General features: G+C 40.3%; 1 protein-coding gene across 1 annotated transcript in view; it reads left to right on the top strand.

Moving 5' to 3' along the window:
• Nucleotides 1-17,733, top strand: part of ITGA2 (integrin subunit alpha 2) — a 99,909-nt gene that overhangs the window by 34,085 nt on the left and 48,091 nt on the right. Inside the window, exons 3-4 of the mRNA XM_026649084.2 lie at nucleotides 14,582-14,691; nucleotides 15,949-16,040. Coding sequence (XP_026504869.1) covers nucleotides 14,582-14,691; nucleotides 15,949-16,040 — 202 coding nt within the window. The remainder of the gene's footprint in view (nucleotides 1-14,581; nucleotides 14,692-15,948; nucleotides 16,041-17,733) is intronic.

The following is a 17,733-nucleotide window of genomic DNA, read 5'->3' on the forward strand; positions in this document are numbered from 1 at the left end:
TTATTGTTTTCCAGGTTTTCATCTGTAATATGTTGTTACACTGGTAAATGCACCGTGATCCTAGAATAGGAACATATTTTAAAATGAAAATGAAGCCATCAAAACAAATTAATATGCTTGATCTTTGGACATTTTTGAACCTTGTTTATATTAGAGCATAATAGAGTTTATATTAGAGCATATAGTTGATTTAGTTGGTGTTGGTCCTGCTTTGAGCAGGGGGTTGGACTAGATGACCTCCTGAGATCTCTTCCATCCCTAATCTTCTATGATTCTATGATACTGCACATCTTCTATTAAAGCAAAATATATCTCTTCTGATAAGTGTGCCAATGTGCTGTTTCGATGAATGTCCCCCTAAAGTGCATTGGGAAAATGCTGCAGCCTAAAATAGATCTAGAAGAATTTTTCCCCTTTGTCTCCACTAGAGGGCTGATTTTAAGACTCTTCAAAGTTACTATGGGAGCATTGATGAGGATGCATGAGTTTATCTTCTTTAGGTTGTCAGTACCTGTGATGTGAGTACCATTATTAGGGATGGCATTTGAGGTTTCAGCATTTGTGGGGGGTTTTCCTAATATGGAACAAAAATGAGACCTTTAAAAAAATTTCATGAAAAACAAGAAAGCGAAACCTAGCCCAGAATGGCCCATAGCTCTGTAATTAGGGCACTCACCTCGGATATAGGAGACCCAGGTCCAAGTCCATAACCACTGTGTTATAAAACCAGTCTTTCTGTCTTAATGAATATTGAATTATTTATACAAAATGTAACAGCTCCATAGGAGAGCTTGAGACAGACTGTCGCCCTGTGGTTAGGGCACTCACCTGGGTCGTGGAAGAACAAGGTTCAAATCTCTGGTCTGAATCAGGCAGAGTAGGAAACTGTGAACCTGGGTCTGCCATGTGACAATCCTAACTATTGGCTATTCTGGAGTGGGTCTCGCTCTACCCCAGAAATTCCCTTCCAGACTGAGTAAATTTCCCAACAAAAGTTTCAGGTCTGATTTAAAAAAAAAAAAAAAAGTTAAAAAGTTCGCAAGAAGCTTTAGCCACAGACAATTGTGGTGCTTCTTGCCTGTTGGCATCCCTTTTTCCCTTTCTGCAGACAGGCTTTCCAGTTGAGTTCCTGCTTTGCTACAAGAAGCATCTGGGGCCTCAGACTGAAGTACTATCTTGGCTTGTTCATTATTTCATTAATCATGTTTGTTCAGAATGCGGGTGGGGAGCAAGTCAAAGTGAACAGGAAATTGTGATCTGACTACTACTAAGATCTTCAGCCCTTAATTGTGGACACACATGGGGCCTTTTGCAGCATATTAGAACATATTACACATTTGCTAGTTCTTGGTTGTGGCCTGGTGTAGTTTCCCAAAGATAATGCATGTTGTACTTTGATCTGCCACTCCCAGAGTCTGTGTGGTTTATCATTGTCTCTGCACTTTTCATGACTTCATAAAATTCAGACTCATTACTCTGTGTATATAAAGCGAGAGACAGTTTTGAAGACTGACTAATAAAATTTGTAGTAGTGTTTCAGTTTAGTCACTACATAATTGTGTAATGCAGATTAGCTGCATGATGAAATGCTGTTCAGAGCAAATTGATGAGTCTAATTAGATCTTCTATAAACTATGTGTGGTATTGTTTATTTAAAAACACATGTTTCCAAATCTTTTAGTAAACATATCATGCATTCTTCATGCTGGTATTCAGAATCTTTATTTTATGCTTCACATACAGAACATTTGCTTTATTTGTTTTAAAGAGATACAAAGCTAGCATTAAGCCTCCAATCTGACTTCCCTTTTATCCATCGATTTATCTGTCATCTTTTTCCAAACAAATACTACAGTAATGTCATAACCAGCATTCATTGGAAATATATGCACAATTGAAAAAAAATTGATTACTTCTGGAAGTTTGCAAGATATAAGAAAAAATATTTAATTATAATATTCAAATGTAAGCAACAGTGATGAAAAAAATTAATGATGAACGCCTTCAGCTTGGTCAGCTCATCTGTTGTAAGAGGAAAACATGATGTTTCAAATGCCAAGTATCATGGTTATGGGGCTAGATGGTCCTCTGTCCCTTTTCTGGTCTTCAAAATTGCCCCCACCTCAAGTCTTGGGTCTCTTTCCGTTGCCTATCTCAGGGTAGAATCCCACAATTCCTCCACTCTTAGACCAGGATCTGGATATAGTACCCTGCGTATGAACTGCTTTTCACCATGCAGTTCCAATTGGTTTTCAGGCACCTGTGTTTCTTCTGTTCGGGAACCTGTGATTAGTGATGTAGTGACCAACAACCTTCTTAAAATAAAGTATTTTTATTTAGCATTTGGAACAAAACATTACAGAAGAATGAATTTAAAAAAACATACAACCTACATACATATTTAGGGCTCGTCTTCAGGGGTGAGGAAATTAAACTGGATTGATTTTCCATGCATTAGTTAATGTGCAATATGCAGGCCATAATAATAGTGTGCACATGGGACAGCTGTGCCTCTCTTAGTTCGCATCATTGTGTGTCCACTGATGGTTTGTTGTGTGGCATTCTCAGAGGGTATTTCCATGGTCCTTTGCTTCTCTGCTGAGCAGTGGGCATTCTGGAATGCATAGTGGACACCAGGAGGGTTCAAATTTTTTAAAATCCCATGATTCCGCTCTCTCCATCCCATGTTTCCCTTCTGGCTTGGCTAGTGCCTTTTTCAAATTGCTGTTGTCCATTGTGGACCCAGCAATGTCCTGTGCCACTCTGCTGGCAATCGTGACCACACAGAAGCTGCTTGAGCTGTATTTCAGCTTTCAAAGCAAGGTGGCTTCACCTGAGGGCTTTGCCTGAGCAGATGATGTGGCAGCAGCAGGAGCTTCAGTGGTGGCAGAGGAAGCAGGATGAGGACAAGGAAGAAGAGGATGACACTGCGCAAATGGTGCTACTACAGGAGCTGTTCCTGGAGCAGCTTCGCATCATGCAGAACTGTTTCTGGACTCAGGAAATCAGCATTGACTGGTTGGAAAGGATTATTCTGCAGTCCTGGAATGACCAGCAGTGGCAAGAGAATTTCAGGATGATGAAGGCAACCTTTTTGGAGATATGTGCTGAATTAGCCCCAAAGCTGCAGGGCAGGGTACCAACATATGGTGCCCCATACCCATGAAGAAGCAGGTCATCATTTCTATCTGGAAGCTAGCCACCCCTGAATGCCACTGGTCTATCACCAACTTGTTCAGTGTGGGGAGATCGACTGCTGGGGCTGTTGTCATGCAGGAGTGTGATGCTATGCATACAATATTGTTGCACTGGATTATAAAGCTTGGTGATGCTCAGAAGATTATTGACCGCTTTACATGCATGGGGACCCCAAACTGTAATGGGGCAGTTAATGGGACCTCTATACTTATTATTTGCCCCCCCCCCCCTCCACCAGGATTAAAAATTTGTAAACAGAAAGGGGTAGTTCTCCAGGGTGCTACAAAGACTGCTTGACCACTGTGGTAGGTTTATGGGCATAAATACAGAGTGGTCTGGAAGGGTCCATGATGCTAGGGTCTTTTTGAACTCATTTACATTTACCTTAATGGGTAAAAGACAGTTTGTCCCCAGGGTCACTGTAGGTATTAATGGTGTGGAGATTGCTCTCGGTATCCTGCGAGACCTGGCTTATTCCTTGCTTCCCTGATTAATGAAGTCATTCACAGGCCACTTGAACAGAAGGAAGAAATTGTTTAACTATCACTTCCATAGTTGCAGAATGACTGGGGTGTGTGCATTTGGCTTTTTGAAAGGAAGATGGCTCTGTTTGTAGAATAGGTTGGAAAATGCAGGGGGGAAAGTGCATAAAATTAAAGCTACGTGTTGTATTTTGCACAATATTTATGAGAGTGAGTGGGAAAGTCTTAGGTGGGAGGCTGAGATGCAGAGACTTGCTCAGGAATCCAGCAAGTCATCCAATAGACAATGGAAACAGCCAGAGCAATACTACCAGGGATGCCTATTGCTCTTACTTTGAGTCTCAGACCTGAAAATGTGCAGCTGTGCGTGCAGCCATTAGCTCGTAAAGGGGAGAAGTGGGATGGATTGTGAGCATTGCAGTCTCGTTTATGTGTGGTGGAATTGGAACATTGTAGCAGTGCTTGTTTTACCTTGTGTCTGTGTCTAGATACTTTTCTAAAACCATATGAATTATTTAAAATTAATGGATTTTCTGTGTAAACTCCATTGATGACTCTTTATGAATGATTTTTAATGGTTTTTATTCTTAAACAATCTGTTATATAGCAGCCAGAAATAAACCTTTAATTAAAACAATAATGAAACCAAAACTCAAATGGAGGGCAGTGGAGGGCGGACTGCAAAAAGGGGAGGAGGGATTCAAGTCATAGGTGAGTCTGTACCTCACACCTACCTTTTCTTATTTTGGGGCCTTCAGCTTTTGGCACAGCTTGAAGTTATTAGGGACGCTAGCTGGTTCAAAAGAGTTGGGCTTGCATGTGCAATTGTTCTCATTGTCCAGAGGTTCAGTCTGTGAAGGGAATGGCCTCTGGGAGTATGGATGTGGGGGTACAGAGGGAAGCAAATGCTGGTTGTCCTGTATTGTCCAGGGTCTGCAGAACATGGCTGGTTCTCTGTTTGGAGCCCAGCATTGCCTGCTTCCCTAACATGCACTGCAGCAGAGCTTTCTGACCCTGTATTGTCTCCAAGAGTTACTTCTGCATCTCCCTGTCTTTCTTAAGTGTCTTTTCCCACAGCAATGTAGTCTCTTGGCACTGTGACATTGTCTTTGTCCACTCCACCGATTTCTTTGGAGAGCTCCACTTCTTTTCCCTTCTTCGACCTCCACCTCTTTGTTTTCAGTTATTTGGGGGGGAGGAGGGGAAAGGTGTCTGCAATGAGGTCTCGGAACATTTCATCCTAGTTTCTGCCCCCCCTCCCCCTCCCAGATTAGACAGTCACTCAGCCATTGATAAAGGCCTTGTCATAGAGGGTTTGGCTCCTGCAGGTGACTGGCTGTGGGAGCAGGAAAAAAAACCCCTGCAAGTGGTTATTGCTCTGTATTCCAGAGAGGCTGTGATAGCATTATTTTTAAATGCAGTTCTGACTTTCCCTCCCTCAGATTCTTCCCAGTATTGGGAGAGAATCTCAGAGATGGTAAGTGGTGTGTGCATGAGGAGGGCTGTACTGGGATTTTGTCTGTGCAGTACATGCTGTTCGGGTTTCCAGTGGTGCCTGGGAGGCAGAGTGGGAATTATGTTCCTGGTTGGGGTTTGCAGTTTGGCTCTGTCTTGGAGGTGCTTATACAGTATCAGAGGGGTTACTGGGGGACCTCTGAGGCAAACTGGGCAGCATCCCCTGTAGGCTGTCCTCACTCTGGATGACATTACCCTGAGGCAGAAAATGGCCTTATTCAAAAAGGCAAAACGGGCAGACCAATGAGCTATTCTGTGAAGTTATTCACTAAGGTGGTCCCCCCAGATGTGCAGCAAGAGTGAAAGGGAGTTGCAAGCTATTATACCAGGAGGAGTGACCAAGCAGCTATTCCACAGAATGTCTGGACCAAAATCAAGCAATTTCTCAGTCTTAGAGTCTGTTCTATCTCCCCTGCAGACATGGTGAAAGTGCAGAGAAAAATAGATAGGGTTCTGCACTGATTGTCTGAGGCATTTTTCTTCTCTGTAAGCCTGTGAAAAGCCTTTAAGAGCTTTGCTATTCCTAAGGCAAAGCTCTTTTCCTGTAAGAATGGGTGTAACTGGGAATTTATACCTCAGCGGGGAGCCTTTGTACCTTTACAGGCATGCAAAGTCCAGGTCTGTTGCATGTAAGCTGAGAATACAGGCCAGACTTTTTTTTCCTGTAGCCACTGTCTCAATAATCAGTTGTATTTTGCACAATTGAATGTTTTCATTATTCACATCTAAGGCAGGAGAGTGGCTAGGATACAGGCTGCTGGCCACCATTTTGAGCTGGTGAACAGAGTTTGGGGGACAGGAGAAGGAGGGTAGCATTCACTGGGCAGGAGAGATGCAAAGAGGGGAAAGGAAAATAGGTAGATAGGCATGTGGCTTTTCATAGAATCATAGAATATTAGGGTTGGAAGAGACCTCAGGAGGTCATCTAGTCCAATCCCCTGCTCAAAGCAGGACCAACACCAACTAAATCATCTCAGCCAGGGCTTTGTCAAGCCGGGCCTTAAAAACCTCTAAGGATGGAGATTCCACCACCTCCCTAGGTAACCCATTCCAATGCTTCACCACACAAACAACAGAGCAATGGGAAGACATGCGTGTGGCACCATGAATGAAAGTGGAGAAAAGCTTGCTCATTTCTGTAATATGAATGACTGAGTCATTGGTGGAACCCTATTTCAACATCATGAAATTCATAAGCTGATGTTGTGTTCTCCAAATGGCAGAGATAAGAACCAGATTGACCATATCATGATCAATGGTAAATGGCGACGCTTACTGACAGATGTGAAAGTGAGAAGGGGTGCAGATGTTGGCAGCGATCACCACCTGTGACAGCCTCCTTCAAGCTAAAACTGAGAATTGTTGGTCCACCAAACAAGGGACATAGATGTTATGACATTGACAAGCTAAAGTACCCCAAAATACAGAAAGCCTTCATTCTGCAGTTAAAGAACAGGTTTCAAGCACTTGCAGACCTTAATGAAGAGGAGGGGAATGCAGATGAGGAGATCAACAAGAAGTGGGATAAAGTAATAGAAATGTATAAACAGAACAGTGAAGCCCGTCTAGGCTACAAGCAAAAGAGAAGGAAGGAGTGGATTACACATGGAAAGCCATAGAAACCAGACGAGCCCCGAAGAACAAAGTTTTAGACACAAAATCCCAGAAGCTAAAGGACAAATACCGCGAGCAGTATAGCAAGGCACACCGGGAGGTCAAACGCCTTGTGAGAGAGGACAAACAGCATTATATTAATAATCTGGCAACACAAGCAGAGATGCAGCTGCTCGTGGTGTACAAGGAACCATCTACAAAATGACACGGCTTACAAGTGGTAAATGGCAGACACCAACAAACACTCTCAAACAAGGACACCTACTAACAAATGAAAAAGAACAAGAAATGTGCTGGACAGAGTATTTCAAAGAATTGCTGAACAGGGAGCCACTTAAAGAGGAAGCAAACATCCAGGAGGCAGAAGAAGATCTTGATATCAGCACAGACACCCCAACTAAGGAAGAGATCATAGAAGCCATCAAATCCTTAAAAAATGGGAAAGCTCCTGGCAAGGATAACTTGATAGAGTTCTCAGAAAAGAGCAAACTGGTTTTCTGAAAGGGCATGGCTCCACGGACCAGATCTTCATTCTACGAAACATAATAGAACAGTGCTTAGAATGGCAACGACAACTCTACATAAATTTCATAGACTTTGAGAAGGCTTTTGACAGCATTCACATATGCACATTCTGCGGGCATATGGAATTCCTTTCTGTATAATCAACGTCATCAAAAGCTTCTATTTCAACTTTACATGCAGTGTTGATCACAGTAAGCTCAGTTTTGATGTCAAAACAGGAGTACGTCAGAGGTGAGTCATGCCTGCAATCCTCTTCAACATTGCCATCGACTGGGTAATGCGGCGTACAACAAAAGACATACCAAGAGGCATTAAATGGACACTCTTCTCATCCCTTGAAGACCTGGACTTCGCAGATGATGTTGCTCTTCTATCACATACCCAACACCATATTCAAGAAAAAACAACTCGACTCAACGCATTCAGCCAACAAATTGGACTGAAAATCAACTGCAATAAGACATATATCATGACCTTTAATATTGCCTCACCATTACCAGTACGGATAGACGATTGTTCTTACCAGTGTACAAACATTCACATACTTGGGCAGCACCATCAGCCAGGATGATGGAACAAGCCAGGACATCCGGAACAAAATCAGTAAAGCCAGGAACACCTTCAGGAGCTTAAATACAGTCTGGAAAATCATCAAAATACACCAAAACCAAACTCAAAATTTATCAGAGCTGCGTACTTTCAACACTACTTTATAGTGCTGAATGCTGGAGAATGAGAAAGTATGACATGCCCAAACTGTCTTCATTCCATACAACCTGCCTCAGAAAACTCCTCCATGTCTTTTGGCCCAGAACAATCTCAAACCAAGATCTATTGACACAGTGCAGTCAAGAGGATCTGAGCACCATCATTGCTAGGAGGCGTTGGAGATGGATTGGGCATTTGCTTCAGCTGGAAACTGATTCCATCACCAGAGTAGCAATAAGATGGACACCTGAAGGCAAGTGAAATCAAGGCCGCTCAAAAACAACATGGTGAAGAGCTGTGGAAGCCGAGCTGAAAAACCTGGGGCACAGCTGGGCAACTATTGAAAGACTTGCTAGAAACAGACAGGAGTGGAGGAGCTTCGTCACTTCCTTAAATGCCAGAGGTGTAATAGGAACACGATGATGAATGCACATCGAGAAGCAAATGTAGACATACCCGAGTTAGCATAGCTCTAGCTAGATCAAAGCTAGCTTGAGTAACAATGGCAGTGAAGCCACGGCACCGCAGGTGGCTGCACCAGTTAGCCTTGCCTGCCAAGGACCCTGGGGATAAATACTTGAGCAGCCATTGTGGCTTCATTGCTTTTAGTTTTCTGATGGTTGATATTATAGAAAATGGTGAACCTATTACGGAAACCCTAGAGTTAGCAATGACCAACTGACATTCTCTTAAACAAAGCTTGTCCCTGTCTATACTAGGTGCTCAGTCATGTTTAACATTGTTAGTTTATAATAAATTAACAAGCTATTTTACTTTCTAACATGATTTATTTTCTTAGTATAGCTATGGCCAAAGTTCTTCAGAGGAGGTGGAAATTTAGTGCAGTGGTTTATGCAGAGCTTCTGGTCCTAAGTGTATATCTACACTGCAGTTAAACACCCAGGGGTTGCGCTAAGGGACTGCAGTGTAGACGCTTAGGCTGGAGCACAGGGTCTAGGACCCTGTGAGGAAGGACCTCAATTAAAACAGTCTCTTAGTCTGAGCCCTGCGAGCCTGAGTCAGCTGGCACTGGCCAGCTGCAGGTGTCTGTGACATTGTGCAGTCTATATGGTTTTATAAAAACATGAGAATAAGTGATATAATGTAACTGGAATTTGCTTCATGCGAAAGGTCTCTTGTAAGGTATCATTACAAAGCTTATAATCTACTGAGTGTGATCATCCTATTTGTATAAATGTACCACTCTTGTATCTGAAACTAGAAATATGAAATATAACTCTGCGGGCCTATTGTAATTATGCAAAGTGTGGGCCATTAATGGTGGTTTGGAATCTTGATGATTCCCATTAACCAGGACTATTGTCTGCAGATGGCTGTCTTTACCTGTGAGCCTTCCTGTATATGTGTGTGCTGGCAAGTGGGTAATGAAGTCTTGCAGTGACATGTGATCATGTCACCTGAACTGGAATCCATCTTTAACCTGGTGCTTTTCCAGAGGGGGGGGGTGGTGGAAACCCAGAGGGACAAAGGGTTCCCGCCTTATGCAAAAGATATATAAAGGGGTGGAAGGGAACAGAGGAAGAGAGGAGCCATCATGAAGAATCCCCTAGCTATCACCTGAGCTGGAACAAGAGCTGTACCAGGGGAAAGAATTGTGCCCAGGCCTGGAAGGTGTCCAGTCTGAGAAAAAACTTACTGAAGCATCTCTGAGGGTGAGATTGTCTGTATTCAGTTTGATTAGACATAGATTTGCGCCTTTTATTTTATTTTGCTTGGTGACTTACTTTGTTCTGTCTGTTACTACTTGGAACCACTTAAATCATACTTTCTGTATTTAATAAAATCACTTTTTATTCATTAACTCAGAGTATGTATTAATACCTGGGGGAGCAAACAACTGTGCATATCTCTCTATCAGTGCTATAGAGGGCGAACAATTTATGAGTTTGCCCTGCATAAGCTTTGTACAGGGTAAAATGGATTTATTTGAGTTTAGACCCCATTGGGAGTTGGGCATCTGAGTGCTAAAGTCGAGCACACTTTTGTGAGCTGTTTTCAGGTAAACCTGCAGCCTTGGGGCAAGTTACTCAGACCCTGGGTCTGTGTTGGAGCAGATGGGAGTGTCTGGCTCAGCAAGACAGGGTACTGGAGTCCTGAGTTGGCAGGGAAAACAGGAATAGAAGTAGTCTTGGTACATTGGGTGGCAGCTCCCAAGGGGGTAGACATATCCCAAGCATACATTTACACAGTCCACAACAGTGAGCCTCCAAGGCCAGGTCGGCAGACTCGGGCTCATGAGGCTCACGCTGCAGCACTAAAAATATGTGTAGATGTTGTAGCTCAGGCTTTGAAGCTTAGGGATGGGATGGCCTCCCTAGGTTTCAAAGCCCAAGGTCCAGCCTGAGTAGCAACTGAAAAGCACTGTCTACACTTCTAATTTTAGAGCGGCACCATGAGCCTGAGTCTGTCAACCTGGGCTCAGAGGCTCACTGCCATGAGCTGCCACTGGCTGTGTAGATATATCCTAAGGAACAAATAATTGTGCAAATTAGCTTTCATGGAAGAGCAGAGACAGGGAACGGGCACAGGATAGAAACCCTCCCACCCCAGGGAACTGCTGGCAACCCACAGATAAGGAAACACTGACTTTGTTAATCTACAAATGTAGGCATTAAAATGACTGCAGTTCAGCTGAGTGGTGAAATCTTTACATAATTGTTTTCTTTTGCTTGTTTCATATTTTCACAGTTAGTTTCTATGTGAATAAAATATACTTAGACATAACCCATCATTACAGGATGACTCCAACACAGTCCAGACATTATATTTGTCACATACCCCATATATTACTCTTATGATAAGTATTTCCAAAATCTACTAATGATAGCCTTCTTGTTTTAATAAGTAGTTTCTCTTGTGGATGCTTAAATGTATTTTGAGAAACTTAGAAAAAAAGTACACAAATAGTTATGCATAATATACATATTTATAGAGAGTGAAATATTTACAGATTATATGCAGAGTGGTGTTTTAAAATATTTAAATGAGAGCATCAACTTGAAACCTAGTCAGTTCTAAAAGATAAATTTAGTTTCAGATACTACTCATGCCCCTAAGTTTCGCTATCAATGTTCGGTTTGTTTTGGTTTGGTTTTACAATGACATTTTTCTGTTGTAAATATTTTTCTCTTATTTTGCTGTAGAGAGGCCCACACAAAGAGTGGAAACTGACTGTCAAACACAAAAGAGGGAAAGAGCGAAATTTAATTGATGTATATTAGAACTTCCTTGTCTTTTAGGTTTTCTTTAAGTACAAAACAATTATATTGTAACCTCAGTCCCCTTTTTGTGAAGATACTGGTTTTGGGGTCCAATCTTGCCGCTAACAGGAATTTTGTCATTGATTAAAATGGGAGCAGGATTGGATCTGAATTAAATTAAATTGCATTTTATTTTATTCTGGTTTGCCTTAAACAAAATATGGAATAATTGCATAATTTTCTGCATGCGCACACAAAACCCTTCCATCTCTGCATGTACTTAGTGGGTAGTAGAGAATGACAAAAGCACAGTAACCTGCTCACAGGAAGCCAGTGAACATCCCAGTTATAGGCTTTATTGGACAGCCTGGTTATTGGTTTTGTACTGGAGTTATAAAGCTGATTTTCTTCATGTTTCGATAGGCCTTTGTCAATAATCCAATATCCATTTCTCTGGACTATACAGAGAATCTGACATTATCACATTTTATAAAGAGATATTTATAACACCATATGATAGGTTTGGAATTGCTGGAAGGACATAAAATCCTGTTTGCTTACAAAACAAAGTATTTCAGATGTTTTTTTGGGGTGGGTAAATTCGCTCTGTTTCTTTTGTTGCATAATCACTGTTTTCAGCAAGATAATTGAGATGCAGGCATTTATTTTTAAAATACTCCTACACAGGAAAAAGGTTAGGTACATTCTAAAGTTTTGTTATATTTTTGCTGACTGACTTGTGTTGCTAAAATGAAATAGGGTTGTTTGTTCTTCATACTGTTGTGTTTAGTTGAAATTAAATACATTCTAAGGTGTGTATGGAAATATTTTGTCTGAATAAACCTGAAACATCCTTTGTGTGTTAAGAAATGTAATATTTTTATCAAACCCATTTTATTGAATTCCTATAGTATTGAATAGCAATTAGGTCATGTGGGTCCTATGGAAATGTAGTAAAGTTATATAGAAATTGCTTTGAAAATACATAATAGAAAATATCATTGCTATAATTTGTTTTTTCTTTGTTTTAACTATCCTATAGAATTCTATGGGAGGTGGGGGATACAGTTCTCCTTAGAATTCTACTAATTCCAACCCTATCGAAAAGTTATCATTTTCTATTAAACTCTGTAAAACTTTCTCAACAGGGACCCTTTCCTTGTCATATCTTTGCTTTTTATTACCCTTTCATATAAACACTAGTTACCCACTGGTTAATATTCTATAATCAGAGGTCATAGATGGATATTAGAGTATATAAGCAGGAGGTCTTTCCTTTTCTAATAATTAATTAAGCGGTTTCACAATCCAGTGTTTGAGACATCACTGTTCATACCCATGGAAATAGTTCTACTTATCCACATTTCTCCTGCATTTTCTATGGTATATGGAATTCTCCTTCACTTCCTGTCCTAAACTACTGTTACATCGCTGCTGCCTTTCCATGGTAAGTGAAAGTTGAAATGTCGGTATTTATAGCCAATGTCCCCAGGTATCTGGGATTAATTGGCTAATGTTTGAAAACTGTTCTGCATTCCCCAAATGGAAGGTGCTCAGAGTGGTGTGAACGTTGGAAAGGGAGTGTGTGGCAGTTGCTAGGAGTGTAGAATTAGAGGAGAGTGAATCACTAGAAGACTTTTGGCAACTTAACTAGAAGCTGTGCATCTAAAAATTCTTTTCCAGGGTGAAACAGACACAACACAATAGTCTGTTATCATCACCTACACCTATCATCACAGTATTTCCTTTCTGACTCAGTGTTTTCAAGGTGTAGTAGCAGAGTTCAAGTTCAGACTTGGGCAACATACTGTCACTGTGTAAGCGTTAAGTATAATGTCTCCTATCAGTTAAAAGGATAATTTAAAAGAAATCAGTGAACTTTTTACCTGACAGCTCTTTATGGGGGTTTTTACTGTCAGGAAACTGCAGATCATAATTTCCCAATTCACTATTTGTCTATCTATATTTGTTAGAAATTAATTACTGTTTATATATTTGTGATTATTGATACCTTTGCTATGTTTCTTTGATTTTGTGATATAACATTGATTTAGATAATGGCTTACAGAGTACACTTATAAAGTTTGCGGATGATACCAAGCTGGGAGGGGTTGCAAGAGCTTTGGAGGATAGGATCAAAATTCAAAATGATCTGGACAAACTGGAGAAATGGTCTGAAGTAAATAGGATGACATTCAGTAAGGACAAATGCAAAGTACTCCATTTAGGTAGGAACAATCAGTTGCGCACACACAAAATGGGACATGACTGCCTAGGAAGGGGTAGTGCGGAAAGGAATCTGGGGGTCATAGTGGACCACAAGCTAAATATGAGTTAACAGTGTAACACTATTGCAAAAAAAGCGAACATCATTCTGGGCTGTATTAGCAGGAGTGTTGTAAGCAAGACATGAGAAGTAATTCTTCCGCTCTTCTCTGTACTGATTTGGCCTCATTTGGAGTATTGTGTCCAGTTCTGGGCACCACATTTCAGGAAGGATGTGGACAAATTGGAGAGAGTCCAGAGAAGAGTAACAAAAATGATTAAAGGTCTAGAAAACATGACTTATGGGGGAAGATTGAAATAATTGGGTTTGTTTAGTCTGGAAAAGAGAAGACTGAGAGGGGACATAACAGTTTTCAGGTATGTAAAAGGTTGTTACAAGGAGGAGGAAGAAAAATTGTTTTTCTTAATCTCTGTGGATAGGACAAGAAGCAATGGGCTTAAATTGCAGCAAGGGAGGTTTAGGTTGGACTTTAGGAAAAACTTCCTAACTGGCAGGGTGGTTAAGCACTGGAATAAATTGCCTAGGGAGATTGTGGAGTCTCCATCATTGGAGATTTTTAAGAGCAGGTTAGACAAACACCTGTCAGGAATGGTCTAGACAATATTTAGTCCTGCCACGAGTGCAGGGGACTGGACTAGATGACCTCTTAGGTCCCTTCTAGTTCCATGATAACGTAATACTAATAACCACATAATAGATTAAAACATCCTCTGAATACTTGACTCTCTCATTCCCATACACTAACCCCATTCTCCACCAGGGTTCTCTGATATGATACTTGCATTGTCTTTGTGCGGTGCACCCTGGGAAGTCACAGCTGAGCAAAGCACAATTTTGGGACACTTGGAAAGGGAATAGTTGGGTTGTGGGTTTTTTTGGTTTTTACGTGCTAAATCTTGTGAGCTCCTCTCTAACTTATCTAGGGGGCCTCAGACTTTCTAATTTATTTTCAGTTTATCTTCAAATAAATATACTGCTCTTTATCAGAGTGTAAGGAAAGAATCAGTTTCCCCTTGTTTGTTTGTTTTTAGGCTGCTTGTTGGCTCGCCATGGAGTGGGTATCCAGCTAACAGAATGGGAGATATCTACACATGTCCTGTTGACTCACTTGAAACCACATGTAAAAAACTGAATTTACAAAGTAAGTTGTAACTAATGCTGACTTAATGCAATTGTCCATTTTGCCTCACTTCCGTACCAGGCCAGATTATTTGATAAACTCGAATTAGGCAGTCAGCACAGACCTACTGACCCTGATTAAGTGAAAAAGGACACTATTATTCTAAATAGTTTCTTTATTACTGAGCATTCTTTGGTATGAGGGTAAGACTTGAAAAGAATCTGAAAAATATGGACAGTGGTATTAATAAGAAGATAGGGAGGGCATAACTTTTTCTTCTCCTTCCAACATAGCTTTTTATTTTTCTTTTAGTACTAAAATTTGCTGCATGTGTAGGCATATGGTTGTTATTGCTTCTTCCCATGTAATGTTGTATTGTTTTTTTGTTAGGCCTAGTAAAAATAAGAGCTTTTTAGAGGACCACTCTGTTCTCCACTTCATTTATTACACATGCTGCCAGGGCAGCTTTAGCTTCTAGAGCCAGCTCAGTATATAACTCTGATGCTACTTCCTGCTGTTTCTCTCTAACACTTTTACATCCGCTCTATATTAACTGTAGAATTAGTAGCAGTTGCAGAAGTGGTAAATATTATTTATATTGCAGCAGTGCTTAGGGGGTTCTGATCAGGGTCCATTTTGCTAGCACTTAACAAACATAAAAAGACTGTTCCTACCCAGAACCGTTTACAATCTAAGTGTAAAATGGAAGCCAACAATTAGATGTAACAAATAGACAGGGCAACATAAGGCAATGATGAGATGTTTAAGAATACCATATGTTCAAATCCTCGTTTAATTTCTATTTTAGGGTGCTATGGAATAAAGCATTTCTCTTCTCATACAAATCTTCCCATCATCCTATATTTTCTGTCTGAAATATCTAAGATTTGGGCTTGATCCAGTTGAGAGAGATCTGCTATCTCAGGTAGTGCAAACAATAAGAGTAGTCACTCAACCTACTAAAAACATTTGTACTGGATATAGTTAAACTGCCACTTGAGGCGTTTGGCTGCTTTGCCTATTTCCTGTAGCTCTTGAGAGCAGGCACTCTAATTATAAATGCTAATCTTGATATGTGACAAGGCCAGTTAATGTTGTCTAGCAAATTTCTCACACCAATTATCTTTCTTTTGTTTTGTCCCAGAAGCTTTTATGGGATTTGAAAAATTCCTCTTCCAAACTCTGGTTCCTTAAGCTTAAACTTTGAGTTGTGTAACCGGGGAACATATAATAGGAATTTAGGGTTTTTTTGCTATCCTTTAATCTCTTTATTTTTAGCTTTAACACGCATCCCAAATGTTACTGAGATAAAGGAACAGATGAACCTTGGCTTGACACTAATAAGAAACTCAAAAACTGGAGGATTTTTGGTAAGTGTCAAAGCTGTACTCAGTAAGTAGTAAAAAAATGATTTCTACTGTTGACCATTGATGAAAAATGTAGCAGCTGGAATATTCCACTTTTGTAAACTAAATCTGAGCTGAAAATATTTCATTATACAACATGGAATAATATGTATTTTATATTACATTTAAAACATACATTAAAATAATGTTATTTAGGTTGCAAAGTAAAGCACTCAAAAGTTAGGAATTTCTCCTTTGTGCATCCATCCAGGGTTCCTGTGGTGTTTTTTTTTTTTTTTTTTTTTAAGTAGTATATGATCATGTAATTAAACACTGTATCATAAGGCACATGCCTAGGGAGCAGAATTAAAGTTGCACAGGAAAGAGAAGATGGCCCAGGCTATAGTCATTGAGTTTTTTCTTCATTATACTCTTTTGACAGCAGTCATGTTAAATATGAGTAGATTATAGTAACAGCAAACTAGGTTTCTTTTGCAATAGGTCAGTCTTGGTGGTGGTTGTTGCATTAATCCAAAAGGGTTTCTTTATTAATTTGCCAAGCAGTGCCTTTTACAAAAATCCATTTTTTCCAAGGTAGAGCATCTGCTTTTGTGAATACAAAGTCTGCTCCCTTTGTGTGTCCTCATGGCTTCGCCTTCACCAACCCAGCTTGTGGAGGAAGACCAGCTGTACCCCATAAAGGGATGTAGTAGCACACATGCTGCATGCTGGGGAACTTGAGTGAGAGTGCCTCCTACAATTCCCCCTGATGTGATGCAGCTCTGCTCCACCTTCAGCATGGGCTACTTCCCAACAGCCACAAGAGAGACCAAGAGAGGAGTCAAGGCTAACCTAGTAACTAATTGAGATTAAGTAGTAGAGCTAAAGCTCCAAATCTTACTGGAGAATTAAGTGTTTTTCTTTTAATTTTGGCTGCCTCTTTCTTTGTGTGGATTAGCCCATAACATCCCAGGGCCACCTTTAAAAAATGTTGTTGTCCTAAAGCACTCAGCAGCTTGGAAATTTTTCTCTAGCTCAGAATACAAATTTTCAGTTAAATATTCAGGCAAGTTTTGAGTTAGCAGTTTCAGATTGCTTCACTGTCTTTTTACTTTTAATTTCCAATATGTAAGGATTCTTTAAAAAATAACACTTGAGAGAGAGAAAAAGCTGAATTAAATGTTCACTTAAAATAGTGTTGATAAATGAACTCTGCAGACAGCTAAAACTGCATTGGAATGGAAAATTCATATATAAAAGTATATCCCACTCCAATTTTCTGACCCTCTGAAATATCTCTCTGGTTGTTGATAAAAGAAGTATGAACTTATACCCTCAGATACCTTTAAAAGCTTTCATTTTCCATTATCTCCAAATGCAGCTATCATATGCCAGCTTTGTATTCTGCAGATGCTGCAAAAACAATTCCTTATAGCTTACATTATGTACAATCTGTTTATATACTGTGAACAGTCATGTTCAAAGATCTACCACAGCAATGGTAGAGCTTACAAAATGGTGAATGATCAACACGTTTATAGATTATATCGATTCACTGTTGTGATGCATACATACTCCAGTTTAAGATTTATATATCATACACCAGTACAGTACCTAACGTAGTGAAACTAAATATAAAGCAGACACTTCACAATACTTTCTTCCCAGTTTAAAGTAAGAATGAGGTCTTCTTCAAGTGGCTAGGCATATTCCCACG

Source organism: Terrapene carolina, unplaced genomic scaffold, assembly GCF_002925995.2.
Source record: "Terrapene carolina triunguis isolate 2854851 unplaced genomic scaffold, T_m_triunguis-2.0 Scaffold69, whole genome shotgun sequence".
NCBI lineage: Eukaryota > Metazoa > Chordata > Testudines > Emydidae > Terrapene > Terrapene triunguis.